The sequence below is a fragment of the Vicugna pacos genome, chromosome 2 (assembly GCF_048564905.1).
Source record: "Vicugna pacos chromosome 2, VicPac4, whole genome shotgun sequence".
Taxonomy (NCBI): Eukaryota; Metazoa; Chordata; class Mammalia; order Artiodactyla; family Camelidae; genus Vicugna; species Vicugna pacos.
Genome location: NC_132988.1, coordinates 72,251,789 through 72,269,596, shown reverse-complemented (window position 1 = coordinate 72,269,596; position 17,808 = coordinate 72,251,789). Strand labels below are relative to the sequence as shown.

The 17,808-nt window shown below is 41.4% G+C and overlaps 1 protein-coding gene across 1 annotated transcript in view; it reads left to right on the top strand.

The window, feature by feature from the left end:
* The first annotated feature begins 1,095 nt into the window (after positions 1-1,095).
* LOC102532646 (serine/threonine-protein phosphatase with EF-hands 2) overlaps positions 1,096-17,808 on the top strand; it is a 61,294-nt gene continuing 44,581 nt past the window's right edge. The window contains exons 1-9 of the mRNA XM_006198245.4: positions 1,096-1,433; positions 2,066-2,230; positions 4,894-5,020; positions 8,338-8,428; positions 9,077-9,153; positions 14,749-14,921; positions 15,066-15,128; positions 15,908-15,974; positions 16,975-17,003. Coding sequence (XP_006198307.1) covers positions 1,231-1,433; positions 2,066-2,230; positions 4,894-5,020; positions 8,338-8,428; positions 9,077-9,153; positions 14,749-14,921; positions 15,066-15,128; positions 15,908-15,974; positions 16,975-17,003 — 995 coding nt within the window. The 5' untranslated portion in view covers positions 1,096-1,230. The remainder of the gene's footprint in view (positions 1,434-2,065; positions 2,231-4,893; positions 5,021-8,337; positions 8,429-9,076; positions 9,154-14,748; positions 14,922-15,065; positions 15,129-15,907; positions 15,975-16,974; positions 17,004-17,808) is intronic.

Sequence of the window (17,808 nt, the reverse complement as noted above, 5' to 3'; positions counted from 1 at the left end):
TGTTTTTAATTTTAATCTTTTTAATATCATTCTTAAAGTGAGGGAAGTCACTTTTTTTTTTTTAATGGAAGCACATCTCTCTGAACCCAGCTGATCTCTGCTCCCTTAGTGATTCTCTCAATCCACCTGTGCCTTAATTGGGCAACTGCTGTTACTCAGGCTTTGCAAATGAGCTAATTAAGATCTGCGTCTTGACTTAAATTTTATAGAACGACCAGGAAGAAATGGCAACAGAACCTTAAAATTGTAGCCCATTTTACATAGCCCATTAAAATGGGGAAAAAATCAAAGGTAATGATGGCGTATTCTAGTTGGGGAGAGGGGGTACTTTTAAAAAATGAACTTTCCAAGTTTCCTCCACACTATTTTACCCACAAACGACCGTGTTAATCATTAAAGAACGTCCCAGTCTTACTAAGTCTGGTGATTTTCCTAATACTTAATGCGTTTTGTCTCCCAAGTTGGGATCCCCAAAAGGTGAGGATGCTTCAGCTTAATGATTATGAAGGTGGAGCTTGGATTCTGATAGCCTGGCTTTGAGGCTAGCGCAGTGCTCACCAGCCCTGTGACTTCGGGCAAATTACATAACATTCGCCATCAGGAAAACAGGGATGAGTTAGTAGAACCTATCTTTTAGCTTGTTTTGATGGTTCAGTGAGACAGAGTGGGCAAAAACATCTGGCACTTAAAATTCACTACCTTTTTAGCTTAAAAAAAAACTGAAAAGAAGAGGGAGTGTTGAACTGAAAAAAGTCTCCTTTCCCTTGTAAAATTCAGAAGAATTTAAATAAGAGCAAATGGGAGCGTGGGGGGTAGGGGGAGTGGGATGGGGGTGGAGCGTCCCCTTCTACCACGGTAGGACTGGCCAGGCTTCCTCTTCGCGGCTGAAAATCATTTTCTCCAGGCCACAGTTTACACTCTCTAGACCCACGTGGGTGAATGGGGTGGGGAGTGAGAAGCGGTGGACGCATTTAGCGCCTTCTTAGGACCCAGAGCCAGGCCGGACTCGAGACTGCTGCCGGGGAGGGGTGAATGGGGGCACTGGTGGAGGAGGAAGGAAGCGCAGATGCTTGACAGGGGAGGTGCCGGGTCTCGCCATGCCGGGTCCCGGGTGACTGACTAGGCGGACCCAGCCGCACGCGGGCTCCGCCTCCAGCCCGCCTGGCTTCGCCAGGGCTCCTCCTTCTCCTCCAGCGCTTCCCCCGGGAGCCGGCAGTGGCTGCAGGAGTTATGAGAAGCGCGGGTCCGAGTGCACGCCCGGCGCCGGCGCTGCTGCTGCTGCTGGCCGGGGCCGGGGTGTTCGCCGCCGCCTCGCCGCAAGCCCCACCGCTCTTCAACGTGAGCCTGGACATGGCCCCGGAGCTGCGCTGGCTGCCGGTGCTGCAGCACTTCGACCCGGACTTCTTGCGTGCCGCGATGGCGCACATCGTCTGGTGAGCGCAGGCGAGGGGGTGCTGCAGGGACACTGGCGGCGGGGTTCGGAGTGCGGGAAAGCCCAGTGTGCTTCAAACTGAGACTTGTGACTTCTCCCTTCCCTCTGCGACTGCCTTGCCCTTCGCAAGGGCCGCCTCGACCCCCGGCGTCTGGAGTGTGCAGGCTAGGTGGGAACCAGAACTTGCAGGTGCTACTGCTCTAGGCAACGTCGGGGCTGGGGATGAACCGACGCAGCTGGCTTGACTTTCAGGTTCGGTGTCACCAGTGGCACGCCCGTCCACCAGCCATTCTGGATCAGGGTAGGACATGGGTTGTCGCCCCAGCTGCTCAGCTACCGAGTGAGGGACGCAGCCTACGCGCTCCCAGCAGGCCTCACGGCCCCGAAACCCACCCCTTGGGACCACTCTCCGTCCCCCTACTTCCCTGTCTCCGAGTATTCTTTTCTCTCCTGGACGCTGGCGTTTGGGATGATGCCGGAGAGGCCTGGGCTGTCAGCTTTCTGGGGAAAGGAGGCAACTAGCAGTCACCCGCAAGGATGAGAAATTTAGGCACCCCCTCTCCAAATAGAGACACACTCGCACCCCTCCAAACTCTGAGCAGATCAGACATCCTCGTGGTTTTTTGTTTCTAGGGATAATGTCCCCAAGTGGGTCCTCGAATTGATCCGAAAGACAGTCAGGATGCTGGAACTCTTCCTGCCGAAGCCCTTCATAGGCGAGATCCGCGGCATGTGCGACGCCCTGAACTTCCAGCTGGCGGACTGCATCCTGCTCAACCTAGTCTATGAGTCCTCCGCGTGAGTGCCCCGTGCTTGCGCGGATTAACTTGAGACTTGGCAGGGATTCCTGCTACATCTGAGTGGGAGGAGACGTGTTTTCAGTGTAATAAAAACGGGGTGGTGACCGGGCTCCCCAGAAACCTCCAGTGCTTCCTCTTTGCTTGTCTAGATAAATCCGAGCAGCAGATTATGAGCTTCGAGAAGGAAAGCAGCTTCTCTGACCTCAACACTGAACTTCCTCTGTGTGAAGTCCCCTTTTCTCCCTCCACCAATCTGGGTAGCATCCCACTTTCTAAACGCTGCCCAACATGTACTTTTCTAGGAAGTTTTGAGAACTGATCCCACTCTTGGCTGGACCCTGGAGTTAAACCAATGGCCCTCCAGCCCTCTAATGCAGGGGGTAGTCTCAGCACTCATTTGACCCCCCTGCTTTTATCACCTCCTCTCCCCGTGTTCCTCACAGCTAGCGATCAGGAGTCGTTTTTCCGAGTCTGTTGCCTCCAGGGCTGGGGTCACAGGCAACACTGTTCTGGCTGATAGGGCCAGACTGTATTTAGTACGCGGGGTGGCATGAACTGTGGCGCACCCAGGTGAAAGCAATACGCACTGTGTGGCTGATCCCAGGCCAAGTGCGGGGGTGGGGGGGAGCTCAAGTCTGTTGGCTTGGTAGCAGGTCCTGGAATTAAGAGATTTGACTTGGTTTCAGTCTGAAGGAATTACTGTTTTGCCACCAGACCAGTCTCATCTAGTTAACACCTTGTAGATACCTATGGCTTCTGGCTGCCAAAAGATGGTATAAATTTATTTTTCTTTGGATAATGAAGCTTTACTGCCTCCTGTCATCTTCTCAGAACACTTAGGCAAAGAAAGTTAAGAAGCACTGTGGCTGCCTTCCTTTTCAGGAAAATGTTTTAAGACACAGATAAGACACACATGTGTTGAAGTGCTTTTCAAATGACCTCAGTTAATTTTGCCATTCCTCATCTCCTACCACCATCTTTTTTCCTCTTCTGACATGTGCCTTTCTCAATGGAAAAAAATCAACAGTTTCATTTACACCTTCTTTTGTTAGTCACTGTATTCAACTGACTAAAGCAAAAATTCTAGTAAAAACATTCTAACTTTGGGGTGTGATACTAAGATGTATATTGAATTAAGGTATATTGAATTGCCTGCTAAGAAAAAGCACCCTCAGACTCCACTAGCATTAACAAAGGAAATGTTTTGTCCTTATTGCTGGTATAAGGCTTTTTGAATCTGATTAAAACTAGCTACCCTTTATTGAGCCTACTGGGTATGAGATACTGGAGATGGTATTACCTTTTGTGATGTGGAAACCAAAACTCAAAGGGGACAACTTGCTGAAAGTTAGGTGCATGGTAAGTTGTCAGAGCTGCTGCTAAAAGCACATGTCCCCAGTGCACTGCAGTGCCTCTCCCAAAGCGGAGCCTGGTTCCCCATTTATCCCCTGTGCTTGTCGGCTACCTCACACCAAAACTTTTGGGTATAACACAGAAGAATTGCTGTCTTGCTAATTTTGAAAAATCACCTTTGCAAGAGAGTCTACCAACTTCATTTTATTTATTTATTTATTTATTTTTTGTGGAGTTGGGGTTGGTAATTAGATTTATTCATTTATTTTTTCTCAACAGAGGTACTGGGGATTAAGCCCAGGACCTAGTGCATGCTAAGCATGTGCTCTGCCACTGAGCTATACCCTTCCCCCGAGCTTTAGCTACTTCCAGTGTTTGATCAGTTCCCTTCTTGACATGAACTCTTTGAAGATCATGGAAAAAATTGGAAAAAAAATTAAAACCTGACCAAGTTTCCATTTTTAAACACACACAAAAAATTAAGTAACATTTATTTTCTCTTAATTATAAAAGTAATATGTAATCATTATAGAAAATTAGTAAGTACAGAAAAGTATAAAGAAAATTAAGCACAGTCCTGTTACTCAAAAATGACCATCCATCCTTCACGATATTTCCTCTGGGTGTGTGTATGTGTACATATTTTTCCCCTGTCCCTGAATTGGACATGATTTATTTAAATACTTTGTTCACCAAACATTACATAGTCTCAGAGAATATGCACATTTAAACATCTTAACAAACTTCTTGTTTCCCTTAAAATGCGTCTCTCTGGCTAGGAGTTCTTAAAAGGTCCATTTCTCTTATTAGCTCTGGGCAGGGAGCTCAAGGGGGGACAGGAAAAGTGCCAAGAAACTAAATAGTTCACCTTTTTCCCAAAGAGACAAGATGAAGCAGTTTGTGGAACAGAATGGTTTGGTGCCATTGTACTTGTTCTGAGAAATTCAGGGCAGAGAGGGTTGGACTTGAGCCAGCTTTGAAGGGTGTGTTAAAGAGACTACAAACTGCCAAGCAGAGGAATGAACGAAGTTCAGTGGTCTAGATGAGCCCAGAATGGGTCCGTTTCAGATTTAGATTTAAGATGAAATTCTCTTCCAGTATGTTTTCAATGTCACGTGTACAGAGGGCAAAAGTCCAATAACACTGGATGAACACTATTGAGTTGTGTACAGTTCTTTTTCATCTTGAATTGTGCATGTGTGTTCATTATAAGGAAGAAAAACTGAGGACTTATTTTAAAAATGAAAAACTCATGTCCTTCTTCTTGTTTTTCTTATTCATTCATGTTGGGTTTTTCCCTTTCCCCAGATTCTGCACCAGTATTGTGGCTCAAGACTCCAGAGGCCACATTTACCATGGACGGAATCTGGATTATGCTTTTGGAAATCTCTTACGCAACTTGACAATGGATGTGCAGTTCTTAAAGAATGGGCAGGTATAGTCTGTACAGTGTAAGATTCAAGAAATCAGAGAAACTTGCTAACCCAAGTTAGCTGTCACTTGGATCGTCTGCAGCTGAAGTGTATTAATTTAAGATACAAAAAATATCAAACTCCTGGAAAAACAAAACCACAAGAGAGGTTTACATAAGGATGCTTATAGAAAGAAGGGTCATTTATTATTATTGAGTATCTGCTTACAGAGAGGTCAACCAGTTTTCCGTAGGGAAATCTCTGGGGATGGGGGTATGATCAGTTGTCCACTTATAATGGTAAGTCAGCTCTTTCCTCTGCTTTCCTGTGTCAGGTCTCTTCTAGAATAAGGAGTGGCTGGGTAAAGTAATGGCTAGGAACACTCAGTTTTGGGATCTAATTGGGTTTGAATCCTGCTACTGTCACTTCCTTTGTGAACTTGGGGTATTACTTAAACTCATTTTTCAGACCAGCTCAGAGAGGTTAATAATTACTTTATGGAGATAGTTATAGAGGTTACATGAAGTAATCTATGCAAAGCATGTGGTCAATGCTTGATAAATAGTGGCCAGATCATAAGTAGTCCTTCACTCTAAAAGTATGATTGACACATACCAATGTCTTATGTTTGATCTTTAGAAACAATTTTACTCTGATCATTTCATCTTCATCATAGTTTCTTTAAAAGTACAATCTACTGTTTACTACTGGCACATTTCTGTGTAAGTATCTCGAGGACAGCATTGATCTATGTTCACTGAGTACACAACGCATGTCATTGCCATGAGACAGAACAGAGCATGCAAAAGTCAAGCTTTGGCTTTGGGGGACACTGTTGAAGGATAGGACTTTATTTCTTTTGTTCTTTGCATTTAGGGTTTGAGTCACAAATATTAGAAACTCATTTACTAAGTACTCATTTAGTTACCTGCTTTTACAGACAAAAACTGTTTCTTATTAAACACTCATACAATGCAAAAATATTTAAGGTGAAAATTTCTCCTTTCCCAGTTTCATTCCTTTATTTCACCACTATTACCAATTTGATTTGTTAGCCAAAGATTTACTTCTAAAATGGTTTTAAGTGGCAGCAATGACAGACTCAGCAAAATAAATTCTGAAAGGAAATGATTAAAATGTTAGTAATTATTGCTGAATGAGGGGACAGTAATTATTTTCATTTACTGCTTTAGGCCTTTCTCCATTATTCTATAGGGAGCAGAAATTCTTAAAAATCGACAAAAGGATTAAATGCAATAAAAATAAATATTTCAGCTATTCCCTCCAGACTCACCATCATCCTGAGTTGTTGCTCTGTTTGTTTCTGTTTCCCTGAGGCTCCCATGGGGAGTAACCTATTGGTGTGGCTTTTCTCAGTGCTCACATTACTATTTTCAAATTCAGCAGTTTACACTTGGGTATCGTCTTTCTGCTGAGGGCTTCTAGCCAACAAATTGTTTTGCTAAATTGAAAACCCAATGATTAAGCTCTTATACTTGTCTAGTGTTCATAATTCTGAAGGCATTTTCAGATACAGGACCCCCTTTTATCTTCACGTCAGCCCTGTGAGGCAGGCTCCAGTCAACATCTCCATCCTCATTTTCTGGATGAAAGCACTGGGCCTTACAGAGATGAGCTTGCTCCAAATCACCTGGGGAAATGTGGCAGAGGTGGGACCAACCCAGGTCTTTAGCCTCCGAGGAGCTTTCTCCCCAAATCCCAGCCTTAGGCTGAAAATTAGAGTCTCCTGCTGCAACTAAGGGTTTGTTTATATTAAATGACCTGGCACAGACAACTGGAAAGCATAGATATTTAGAAATAAAGACAGTTTTTCAAAGCTATAAGATACAATATCTTACAAATTCTATCTTCTAATTTATGATTATGTAATATAAAATATCTTAGAAACTACAATGTGATTTTGATTTTTTGTAACTTTAATTTGCTGAGCTCTTCAAAAGTGACACTAATGTGCGGGTCAGTGCACCATGCAAATGAAGTGACCAAATGATTACTTTTTCTCCCCTGGAGTTACATTTTGTGAAGGCTTTAGTAGTGAGGCACTTACTCCCATTTTACTGCTGTGAATGGAAGTGGGGAGGATTTAGAGAAGGCCCTCAATGAGTCTAGAGGAAGAGGTCATTTGTAAAATTAAGGCCACTGCATTTTTCCCTTGTAATTTAGCCACTTTATTTTACAACCAGACAAGGTAGAAATAAACAATTAAGTGAAAAGGTACTGACTTAAAATTCAATTTTCTAGGAAAAAACTAACCTAGGTCCATTCATTTCTCAAAATATAAAATAGTTCATCTTTATTGAACAGTATAACCTGGGCACTTATCTAAGTACCTCTTTGAAAAATGACATCTGGTATCTGAAATAATTGATAGTGTTTGATTTTTCTCCTCTGGGGTATATAGTGGTGTCTTACAATGATAGGAGCTCATTTCTTTAAGTGGGAGTGAAAAAAGAAAAAAAAAATAAGGAAAAAGCCAAAAAAAAATTTTTTTTTAAATTTAAAAAACAAAAAAAAAGTGGGAGTGATCTCAATAACTCATGGAATAATCGTAAGGATTAAATGAAAGGTGTATGTAAAGGAATTTTTTCCTATTTAAAATTTAAATATGATTATTACTGATAAAGTCTCACTCGTTTCCCCTTCACAGAGTTTGTAAGATGCATGATATTTATCTCTTATAATTGAGTCAACACAAGGTTTTTAATTGGAGTCCATTTGCTACTTCCAGGGTGAAGCCTCTTAACTTTTTTGTGCATGGACCCCTTTGATAAAGGTTATTGATCCCTTCTCAAAATAATGTTTTATAAATACATAAAATGCATGAGATCACAAAGAAAGCCAGTTATGTTGAAATATATATATCTTTTTTAACATTATACTTTTTCTTAACACATTAGCTGGTAAACTTTAGCAATGAGTCTAATGACTACCATAAATTCAGAGTAGTAGTAAGTATGAATGCTGTTTCAAGATGTGTGTGTACATCATGTCTAAAGCCATTAGGTCTGAAAATCCCAGCGGTTTCTCCTGGTGACTGAACCCCAGGCAGTGCAGTAACTCCACGCGTCCTTGCATGTACTCATTTCAGTTAGAGGTTAGTGAAAATAAAGATGTACCTTTTTTCTCATCCAAGGTCACAGATCCACAGACTTCTATCCTTGGCCCCCCAAAGTTAAATCTTCTAGAAGGCTATTTCAGAGTTCTCATTCTAGCGTGTTGGAACGTAGAAGAAAAATCCGTGAAATTGTGGGGCAAAACAGGTGATTTCAGTGTGCCTTTGGCTGGAGTGCTTAGATGATGCCTTATCTCTTGATTTCAGGTTGTGTTCACAGGAACCACCTTCGTTGGCTATGTAGGATTATGGACTGGTCAGAGTCCACACAAGTTTACAGTTTCTGGCAACGAACGAGGTAATCAAAACAAACTCCCAAGCATTTTTAGCCATGTCCCTGTTCGATTTTATCCAAGTGCTTCATTCACTCACCCAGCAGAAGTTATAGAACACCTACATCACTACATGCCTCCGTCCTCGTAGGGGAAGATTGGCAGTGGGCAGGTAAGTGATGAAGATGATTTCAGGTAGTGATAGGTGCTGCCAAGAAAGTAAAACCACAAGATGTGATAGAGAGAACGAAGGAGGAGGTGGAGCTGGTATTACAGGTATGGGGCCCTGCCTAGGGCCTGACTCACATGATCCAGGAGCCAGGTCTGCAGAAGCTGGGGGAAGACCATTCCTACTTCTCTTGATAGCTACCTAATTTTATTTTGTGTGAAGTAATAAACAGAATGATTTCCTTTAACATAATTACCATTGTTTCCAGGTAAAAGTTTGTGTGATTGTGTACACATACACACACACACACACAGGTTTATATGCTGCCATGAAATTTGGGCTTCATCGTTGAAAACTAGATGCCAGTAAAATCATTCTTTGCCCACCAACCTGTCTCCCCCATCAGCTTGTAAGATGGGAAAGAAACAAGATTTAAGGAATTAAGAAAGTGGCTCTGGAGCAGCAATTTGAGTATGTACTTATTGTTCCTTCCTCATCTCGGCAGATAAAGGCTGGTGGTGGGAGAATGTGATCGCTGCCCTGTTTCAGAGACACTCCCTGATCAGCTGGCTCATCCGCACTGTGAGTATATTTGCTGTCGAGCTCTCCTCACCCTGATGTCATCTCCCAAACTGTGTTCATGTTGTGATGCTTGGTGTCATTTTAACAGTGTTGTTTTCAATGTAAGAAGCTCCTGATAAAAATAAGCAAATAAAGGTTTGCAAAATGCATATCACCTCTCTTAATAAGGATCAAAGAACAAGCAGGACACTAGTTCAAGTGGTAAGAACAGATTTTTATCAGTAGGATAATATTGCAATAGGGAAAAGTGTCCAGTGTGAACGGAACTCAAACTTCAATTTGTACAGAGGTGACTGGGTGTTTTAAAGGGACAGTGAGGAGAGCACAGTAGAGTTGGAAGTGGAAAAGTGGAAAGGAGGGTTTGTCCATATGAAGAAAGTCAGTCTCCTGCCCTCCGGCAGAGACTGCTGGGACACATATCTCCAGGTATGGGCTGAATTCTTTGGGAAGCCTTGAGTTTTTTCCGGCAGACACTATAAGGCAGGTAGGGTCATCTTAGGGATGCGGCCTTGAGCTCTTAGAAGCTATGATAGTCTTTGTCCAAGTCTTTATATGTTAAGATTAAGGCATAGTTGAGAAGAGGGCTCTGAGTAGCCTGGCTTGAATTTGGCGAAGGAGAGGATTTTTGTCATAGGCTAGAGTTTTCTTATCTCAATAGCTGATTGTTAAAGTAAGATAAAGACAAACATATACTACTTATACGTGGAATCTAAAATATAGTACAAATAAACTTATTTACAAAACAGAAACAGATTCACAGACATAGAAAACAAACTTACTGTTACCAAAGGGGAAGGGGGGAGGGATAAATTCAGAGTTTGGGATTAGCAGATACAAATTAATATATATATAATAGATAAATAACAATGTCCTACCATATAGCACAGCATACTATATTCAATACCTTGTAATAAAACATGATGAAAAAGAATATGAATAAGAAATATATAACTGAATCACTTCATTGTACACCAGGAACTAACACTATAATTCATGATACTTAAGAAAAAAAGAGGTAAAAATAAATTTAAAAAAAAAAACAAAAAAATTGCTGATTGAGATAAGAGATAATATGCTTTTCTATATAGATGTGCCCTTCTTTTAGAATCTTCAGTTGCAAAATCTTAATCTCAATTTGCAAGTATCTGCATTAGCAAAACAAATACATTAGAAGGTAGCTCTACACATAACAAAAGGAACACCTGCTACCCATGCCCGTTAGCACAGTTCCAGGCCACATATAAATTGTAATCTGACCATAGAAAGCAGGAGCACATCTCTGGTACAGGAATCTGGCCCTGTCCAGCTTTGGCCTTTTGGGCCATCCCTTGTCCGGCTCTAAATGATGAGGCCCCTCTGGACTTGGAGTTCTCGTAACCTTTTTACTTGAATGGTCCCTAAAGATGTTGACAAACTATGCATCCTTCACAAATTTTTTTTTAATTGAAGTATAATCAGTTTGCAATGTTGTGTCAATTGCTGGTGTATAGCATAATGCTTCAGTCATACACATACATATATTCATTTTCATATTCCTTTTCATTAGTGGTTACTACAAGATATTGAATATAATTCCCTGTACTATACAGAAGAAATTGTTGTTTATCTATTTTATATATACTGCTTAATATCTGCAAATCTTGAGCTCCCAATTTGTCCCTTCCCTCCCCTCTTCCCCCTGGTAACCATAAGTTTGTTTTCTATGTCTATGAGTCTGTTTCTACTTTGTAGATAAGATCATTTGTGGCTTTTTAAAAAATTTTAGATTCCACATATGAGTGATATCATATGGTATTTCTCTTTCTAGCTTACTTCACTTAGGATAATGATCTTCAGGTCCATTCATGTTGCTGCAAATGGCATTATTTTATTCTTTTTTATGGCTGAGTAGTATTCCATTATATAAGTATACCACAGCTTCTTTATCCAATCATCTATCGATGGACATTTAGGTTGTTTCCATGTCTTGGCTATTGTATATAGTGCTGCTGTGAACATTGAAGTGCATGTATCTTTTCAAATTAGAGTCTCCTCTGGATATATGCCCAGGAATGGGATTACTGAATCATATGGTAAATCTATTTTTAATTTTTTGAGGAATCTCCATACTGTTTTCCATAATGACCACATCAAACTGCATTCCCACCATCAGTGTAGGAGGGTTCCCTTTTCTCCACAGCCTCTCCAGCATTTACTGTTTGTGGACTTTTGAATAATGGCCATTCTGACTGGTGTGAGGTGTTACCTCACTGTAGTTTTGATTTGCATTTCTCTGATAATTTGTGATATTGAGCATTTTTTCATGTGCCTATTGGCCATTTGTATGTCTGCATTGGAGAATTGCTTATCTAAGTCTTCTGCCCATTTTTGGATTGGGTCTTCACACATTTTTAAGATGATTTCTAAAATGTTTCATCATAAGATTAAAAACCTGCAAAAAATCCAGTGTATTGTAATATGTTGACATTTAAAAATAAAACTATAATTTAAATCTATCCAGTGGAATCTAAACATGAAAATGATTTTTTTAAAGGAGAATGACGTGAATAAGACTGAGAAAAGTTTCATATATTTAGCTATTAGCATGTGATTGTCAATTTTCTATTGGAAAAAAGATAAATTCAGCCAAGAAAATGCATTTGGCAGGTTGTGCAGAGATTTCTGAAGAGGACACCTAAATGAAATATTGCAATTTTTCTTTAGGTTAAACTATCAATTAAAAAAAAGTTGAAGTATAGTTGCTGGACAGCATTATATAAGTTACAGTTGTACAATATAATGAGTCACAATTTTTAAATGTTATACTCCATTTAGTTATTAAATATTGATATATTCCCATGTTGTACAGTATATCCTTATAGCTTATTCTATTTATTTTTTAATTAAAGTATAATTGATTTGCAATGTTGTGTTAGTTTATAGTGTACAGCATAGTGATTCACTATACATATGTATATCTCATGTTCTTTTTCATTATAGGTTATTAAAAGTTACTGAATATAGTTCCCTTTGTCATACAATAGGCCCTTGTTGTTACATAGTAATTTGTATCTGCTAATCCCAAACTCCCAATTCTCCCACCCCCTTTCCTCTTTGGTAACCATAGGTTTGTTTTCTATGTCTGTAAGTCTTTCTGTTTTGTAACTTTGTTTTTGTCATTTTTTTAGATTCCTCATTTAAATGATATCACTTATTTGTCCTTCTCTGTCTGACTTAGTATGATACTCTTTAAGTCGTTCCATGTTGCTGCAAATGGCATTATTTCATTTTTATGGCTGAGTAGTATTCCACTGTGTGTGTGTGTGTGTGTGTGTACATACATACATACTTACCACGTCTTCTTTATCCATTCATCTGTTGGTAGACATTTAGATTGCTTCTAAGTCTTGGCTGTTGTAAATAATGCTGCCTTGTAGCTTACTTTATACCTAATACTTTGCACCTCTTACTCTCCTTCCCTTCTATTGCCCCTCCCCCTTGCCTTTTCCCAAAATGATTTTAAAAAAATTTTAGATATAATTTATACAATGAAATGCAGAGATATTAAGGGTTTAATTCAGTGTGTTTTGACAATTGTACACACTCATTTATCCATCCATGTAACCACCAACAAAACAAGATACAGAGCATTTCCACATTTCCATGGAATCTCCCTAGTGCTCCTTTCTAGTCAATTTCCAGCCTCCTCTGACACCCAGCCTCCCTACCAGGAACCACTCTTTGACTTCTGTCACTACAGAAAGTTTTGCCTATTCTAGAATTCATATAAATGAAATCATAGTACATGGACGCTTTTTCTTTCACTCAGTGCAGTGTTTTTCAGATTCATCCAGTTGTTTGTATCACTCGCTCATTCCTTTTTGTTACCAAAGAAGATTGAATTATATGAATATGCCACAATTTATTCATTTTCCTGTTGGTAGACTTTCGATTGTCTCCAGTTTGGAGCTGTTTGAATAAAACTTCTGTAGAAATTCTTGTACAAGTCTTTTTGTAAACATGTATCCATTTCAGTTGGGTAAGTATTTAAGAGTGGAATTGCTGGATCATAGGTAGATGTATATTTAATTTCAGTAACGCCATACAACTCACATACAATACAGTTCATCTATTTAAAGGATACAGCTCGCTGGTTTTTAGTATATTCACAGAATTGTACACCCAACACTACAATCAGTTTTAGAACATTTTCATTCCCCTAAAAAGAAACCCTGTATCCATTAGCAGTCAATGCCCCTTTCCTCTGATCCCTGAGATAGATGAGGTACCTGTCTTGCCCTGAGTCTGCCACTTGGGTGAATGAAATCAGTCACCACTGCCTTTGGTATTTCTTACCAATGTTCATTTGCTTTGTTCTCGATAGAATTCTGTTAGAGGCAATGAATTCTTTGATGATAGTTGGGGGATGCTATAGTGAATATAATTCATAAAAAAAGTTTCATCACTCCTGTTGCCTCACTTACAATTTTGCTGAGTTCACAACAAACACCCCAAACACTGAAGTCTAAACACCCCATCCTAACAGCAGTATGTGTAAGGTGAGGAAAAGTCCACAAAGTTTGCGGTGGTTAATAGTGTGTGGTGTTGAAATGGTACCTTTGCAGACACCGATTTTTTATATCATTCTTTTGTCTGACCCTCTCCCCACCCTCACCCTGGACATTGAGTCTTGGCAGTATTCAGCCATCCTGCTCACCCATCCTGTACTTTCAAAAAGTGGTAGAAGAGCGATGGTGAAGGTGCAGGTGGGACAGGCCCTCTACCCAAGATGTTCTTGAGCAGATCAGCCTGAGGAAGGCGACACGTGGAAGCTGAGGATTTGGAAAATGATGCTCTTAACTATCCCTGCTGCAGACCAGTGGAAGTGTTCAGGAAGCCCAGCTAAGCTTGCTGCTCTCCTGTAGCATGCTGTCTTTCATCTCCAACCCTTTGCCGATCTGTTCTACCAAGCTGCAGCTCCCTCCCCCACCCCACCCCCACCCCACCACTTTCACTGGTCTAACTTCTGTTTGTCTCTCTGACCTCAGCTCATGCGACTCCTTCCTGGGGATGCCTCCTCAATGGCCTGGTGAGGATGGGTTCGCCTGCTGCACTTCCCACAGCAGCTCCTTCCCCTGTGTTGACACTCATTACACTGTGTCACCATTAGCTGTTGACTCTACTTCCATCCCTGGAAGTTTGGAGAGAATCAGGACTGGGTCCATCATATTCATGGCTCTGTCCCCACACCAGCACAGTGTCTAGCACATTGTTGGCATTCAAGAAATACCTGCTGAAAACACAAATGAACGGAGAAAATGGGGAGTCCTTTGTGAGGGTGACCTGCCTCGAAAGCGTGCAGCCCATGTTTGGTGAGCCGGGCCTAGAACTTGTCAAAGTTCTCTTCTTTTGTGAGAAAAATCCTGCTGCTTTTGACTTTCCATTGAGGCTTCCTCCATCTCAGCAGCCCTGATGATAAGAGGATGAGGTCAGAGCAGTTCAAGGCTGTAGCCATGACTTAATATAGCAGAATGTGCTTTGGGCCATCTGTCTATCAGTTGGTGTGGGTAACTGCCGTGTATGATGGTGCTAATGCAGATCTGTCTTTTTGTTCAGACCCTGAGTGAATCAGAAAACTTTGAAGCAGCTGTTTACAAACTGGCCAAAACTCCCCTCATTGCTGATGTTTACTACATTGTTGGTGGCACAACCCCCAAGGAGGGAGTGGTCATAACAAGGAACAGAGGTGGCCCAGCAGACATTTGGCCTCTAGATCCTTTAAATGGAGCGTAAGTAGACCAGTAGGCTCTGGTCATTTCGTTTCGGCAACTTTTTTTTTTAATTGGTGAAATTAGAGGCATTTTAAATTTTTATACTTTTTCTTTATGTCTCAAATGACCTTGAATAAGACAGGAGGATGTGTTCTGTTGCAGGTGGTTCCTAGTGGAGACAAATTATGACCACTGGAAGCCAGTGCCTAAAGGAGATGACCGGAGGTAGGCTCTGAACACTTTCTGGTTTGCAGTGTTTTCTAGTGGTCGGGAGAATGTGCCCCTCCTGCTGCAGGGACTGGAGAGGACTACAGGTGCTGTCCCCTCCCAGAAAATATACCTGGGCCCCCTGGCCAGTGCCTTAGCGAGGATGGAAGAGTGTAGTGTGTGGTGGAGAGCATGGCAGGGAGCTGCTTGGCAGCTGGTCGGTGTTGGGAGGATGAGGTTGGTTCTGGCCTCAGGGCCAGGAGCCACTAGCTTCCACCACTAGCTCTGCTGATGACTCACGGGGTGGCCTCTTGGGTCTCTCACCCACCTGTAAAAGGAAAGGCTAGAACTAGATTTGTGGTTTTCTATGTAGAGTTTTTTTAGAAAGAAAACATTTCCCATACTTAAATAAGTAAACAAACCAGTTGGGGGCTTTAATTTCCTTTCTAATTTTGAAAATCCTATCATTATAAGTCAGTGTGTCTCCAAAGAGCAAGTACTTATATCTTTTTCCTTGGCTTTACTGACCCATGTGTTTGGTAACAACTCTTCAGTTCACAGCAAACATTTTCATCATCCTGGATTCCTTGAGCAGATGGGGCCACTGGGCCAGGCTGTTGAATTAACTCCACCGTGGAGGTCTGGGACTAGGCAGGAAACATGCATGGGGGCCAGAATCTGTTTAGGGAAGAGGGAGACAATGAGGCTAGGCATTGAATGGAGCCTCCGAAAATGAGAGCCGATGGGATTTAGGGTTTCTTGACGCGCCAGGTGACCTTTGACTATTGTCCTTGCAGAACACCTGCCATCAAAGCCCTTAATGCCACGGGCCAGGCAAACCTCAGCCTGGAGGCGCTCTTCCAGGTAACTTGTGTCACCACGTCTAGCTTTTACCCAGGATGTTGGGTGTCTTTGTCAATAGTGATTTAAAAAAAAAAAATTCTCCTCTGAAATCAGATGTGGTAGATAAAAATGTTAAAGTTTTACCTGGTTGAAAACATGTAAAAGAAAAGCCCAACGACCTTTTCTGAGCTTGTCACTGTGTGGGTTAAAGCGTCCATCTTCACCTGGGTGTTTCTGCATATTAAAAAAAATGGTTTCATTGGAACGTATGTTTATTTATTTAAAAGAAAAAAGAGAAAAGATTCAAAAGTCTGTAACTCTGTCACCCCAAGATACACCAAAATGTTAAGTGGTTATTTTCTTCCTATAGATACTCTGCATGGATTTCTCCTTTCAATAGTTTTTTATTTATTATTGTTATTATTATTATTATTTTATTAAGGTATAATTGATATACAAGTTTCAGGTGTACAACATAGTGATTCACAGTTTTTAAAGATTATATTCCATTTATAGTTATTATAAAATATTGGCTCCATTCCCTGTGTTGTAAATATATCCTTGCAGCTTATTTATTTTATACATAGTAGTTTGTACCTCTTAGTCCTCTACCCCTATCTTGCCTCTCCCCTATTCTCTCTCCCCACTGGTAACCATTAGTTTTTTCTCTGTATTTCTGAGTCTCTTTCTCTTTTGTTATATTCACTAGTTTGTTTTATTTGTTAGATTTCACATATAAGTGATATCATTACAGTATTTGTCTTTCTCTGTCTGACTTACTTCACTTAGTGTATGGCCCTCCAAGTCCATCTGTTTTGTAGCAAATGGCACAATTTTGTTCTTTTTTATGGCTGAGTAATATTGCATTGTGTGCATATATTTTCTTTATCCATTCATCTGTTAATGGACACTTAGGTTACTTCCATATCTTGACAACTGTAAATAATGCTGTTGTGAACAGTGGGGTGTGTGTATCTTTTTGAATTTTTAATAGTCTTTTGATACGATTTTTCCTATGCAGGTTTTGTCAGTGTTTCCGGTTTATAACAAGTAAGTGACATGTTAAGCACATCTGTTCATACATCAACCCAGCACAGTAGACTCTCTCACACACTCCAGCTCAGCAGGGATCTGATGCGCCCTCAGAGCAGGCTTTCTAGGTGCTGTGGCTACAGCAGTGACAAAACAAAGTCTCTTCTCTCCTGGAACTAGTGTTCTACTGGTAGGGAGTGGGAAGGAGGCAGGGAGGGGCAGATAGACAAATGTATCCTGAGTCCGGTGGGAAGTCCATGGAGAAAAACAAAGGTAAGGAGGACAGAGTGATGGGGAAGGAGGAGGGCATGGCGTGTTCATCCTAAATCCTGCCGCTAATTAGGAGACTGCCTTCTCAGGTTGTGGGCGCCTTAACTGCGCTGTTAGAACTAAACTTTAGGCTTTCCTTTATCTTCCCAGGGAGTTTTCTGCTACCTCTGTGCCCATTTCGCAGATGGTTCAGTACCTAAGTTAATGGTTCTCTTTTAGCCTGTGCTTTTGATAGTAGCATTCTGGGAGCAATGGCTTCCTGGGTCCATAGGCTGGGATTTCTCTCTCTACATTTCTGAGGTGAACCACGGGGCTGTGGCTACCACTGCCACAGGAAGCTTAGTTACAGTCACCCCTAAACCTGTGCAGGAGGCCCTGAGGGTCCACGTCACCATCACAGCAAGGCTGAATAGGCCAACAGCCCCCTTTTCACGTCCCGTCCTCTTCGAGGTGTTGCCTGAGTGCCTCATCTTCCCCCAAGAGCAGCTCATTAGGAACCTTCTTTTACTTAGTGAGGTAGGGCTAAAATAAAAGAGGAAGCAAGTGAAGACAG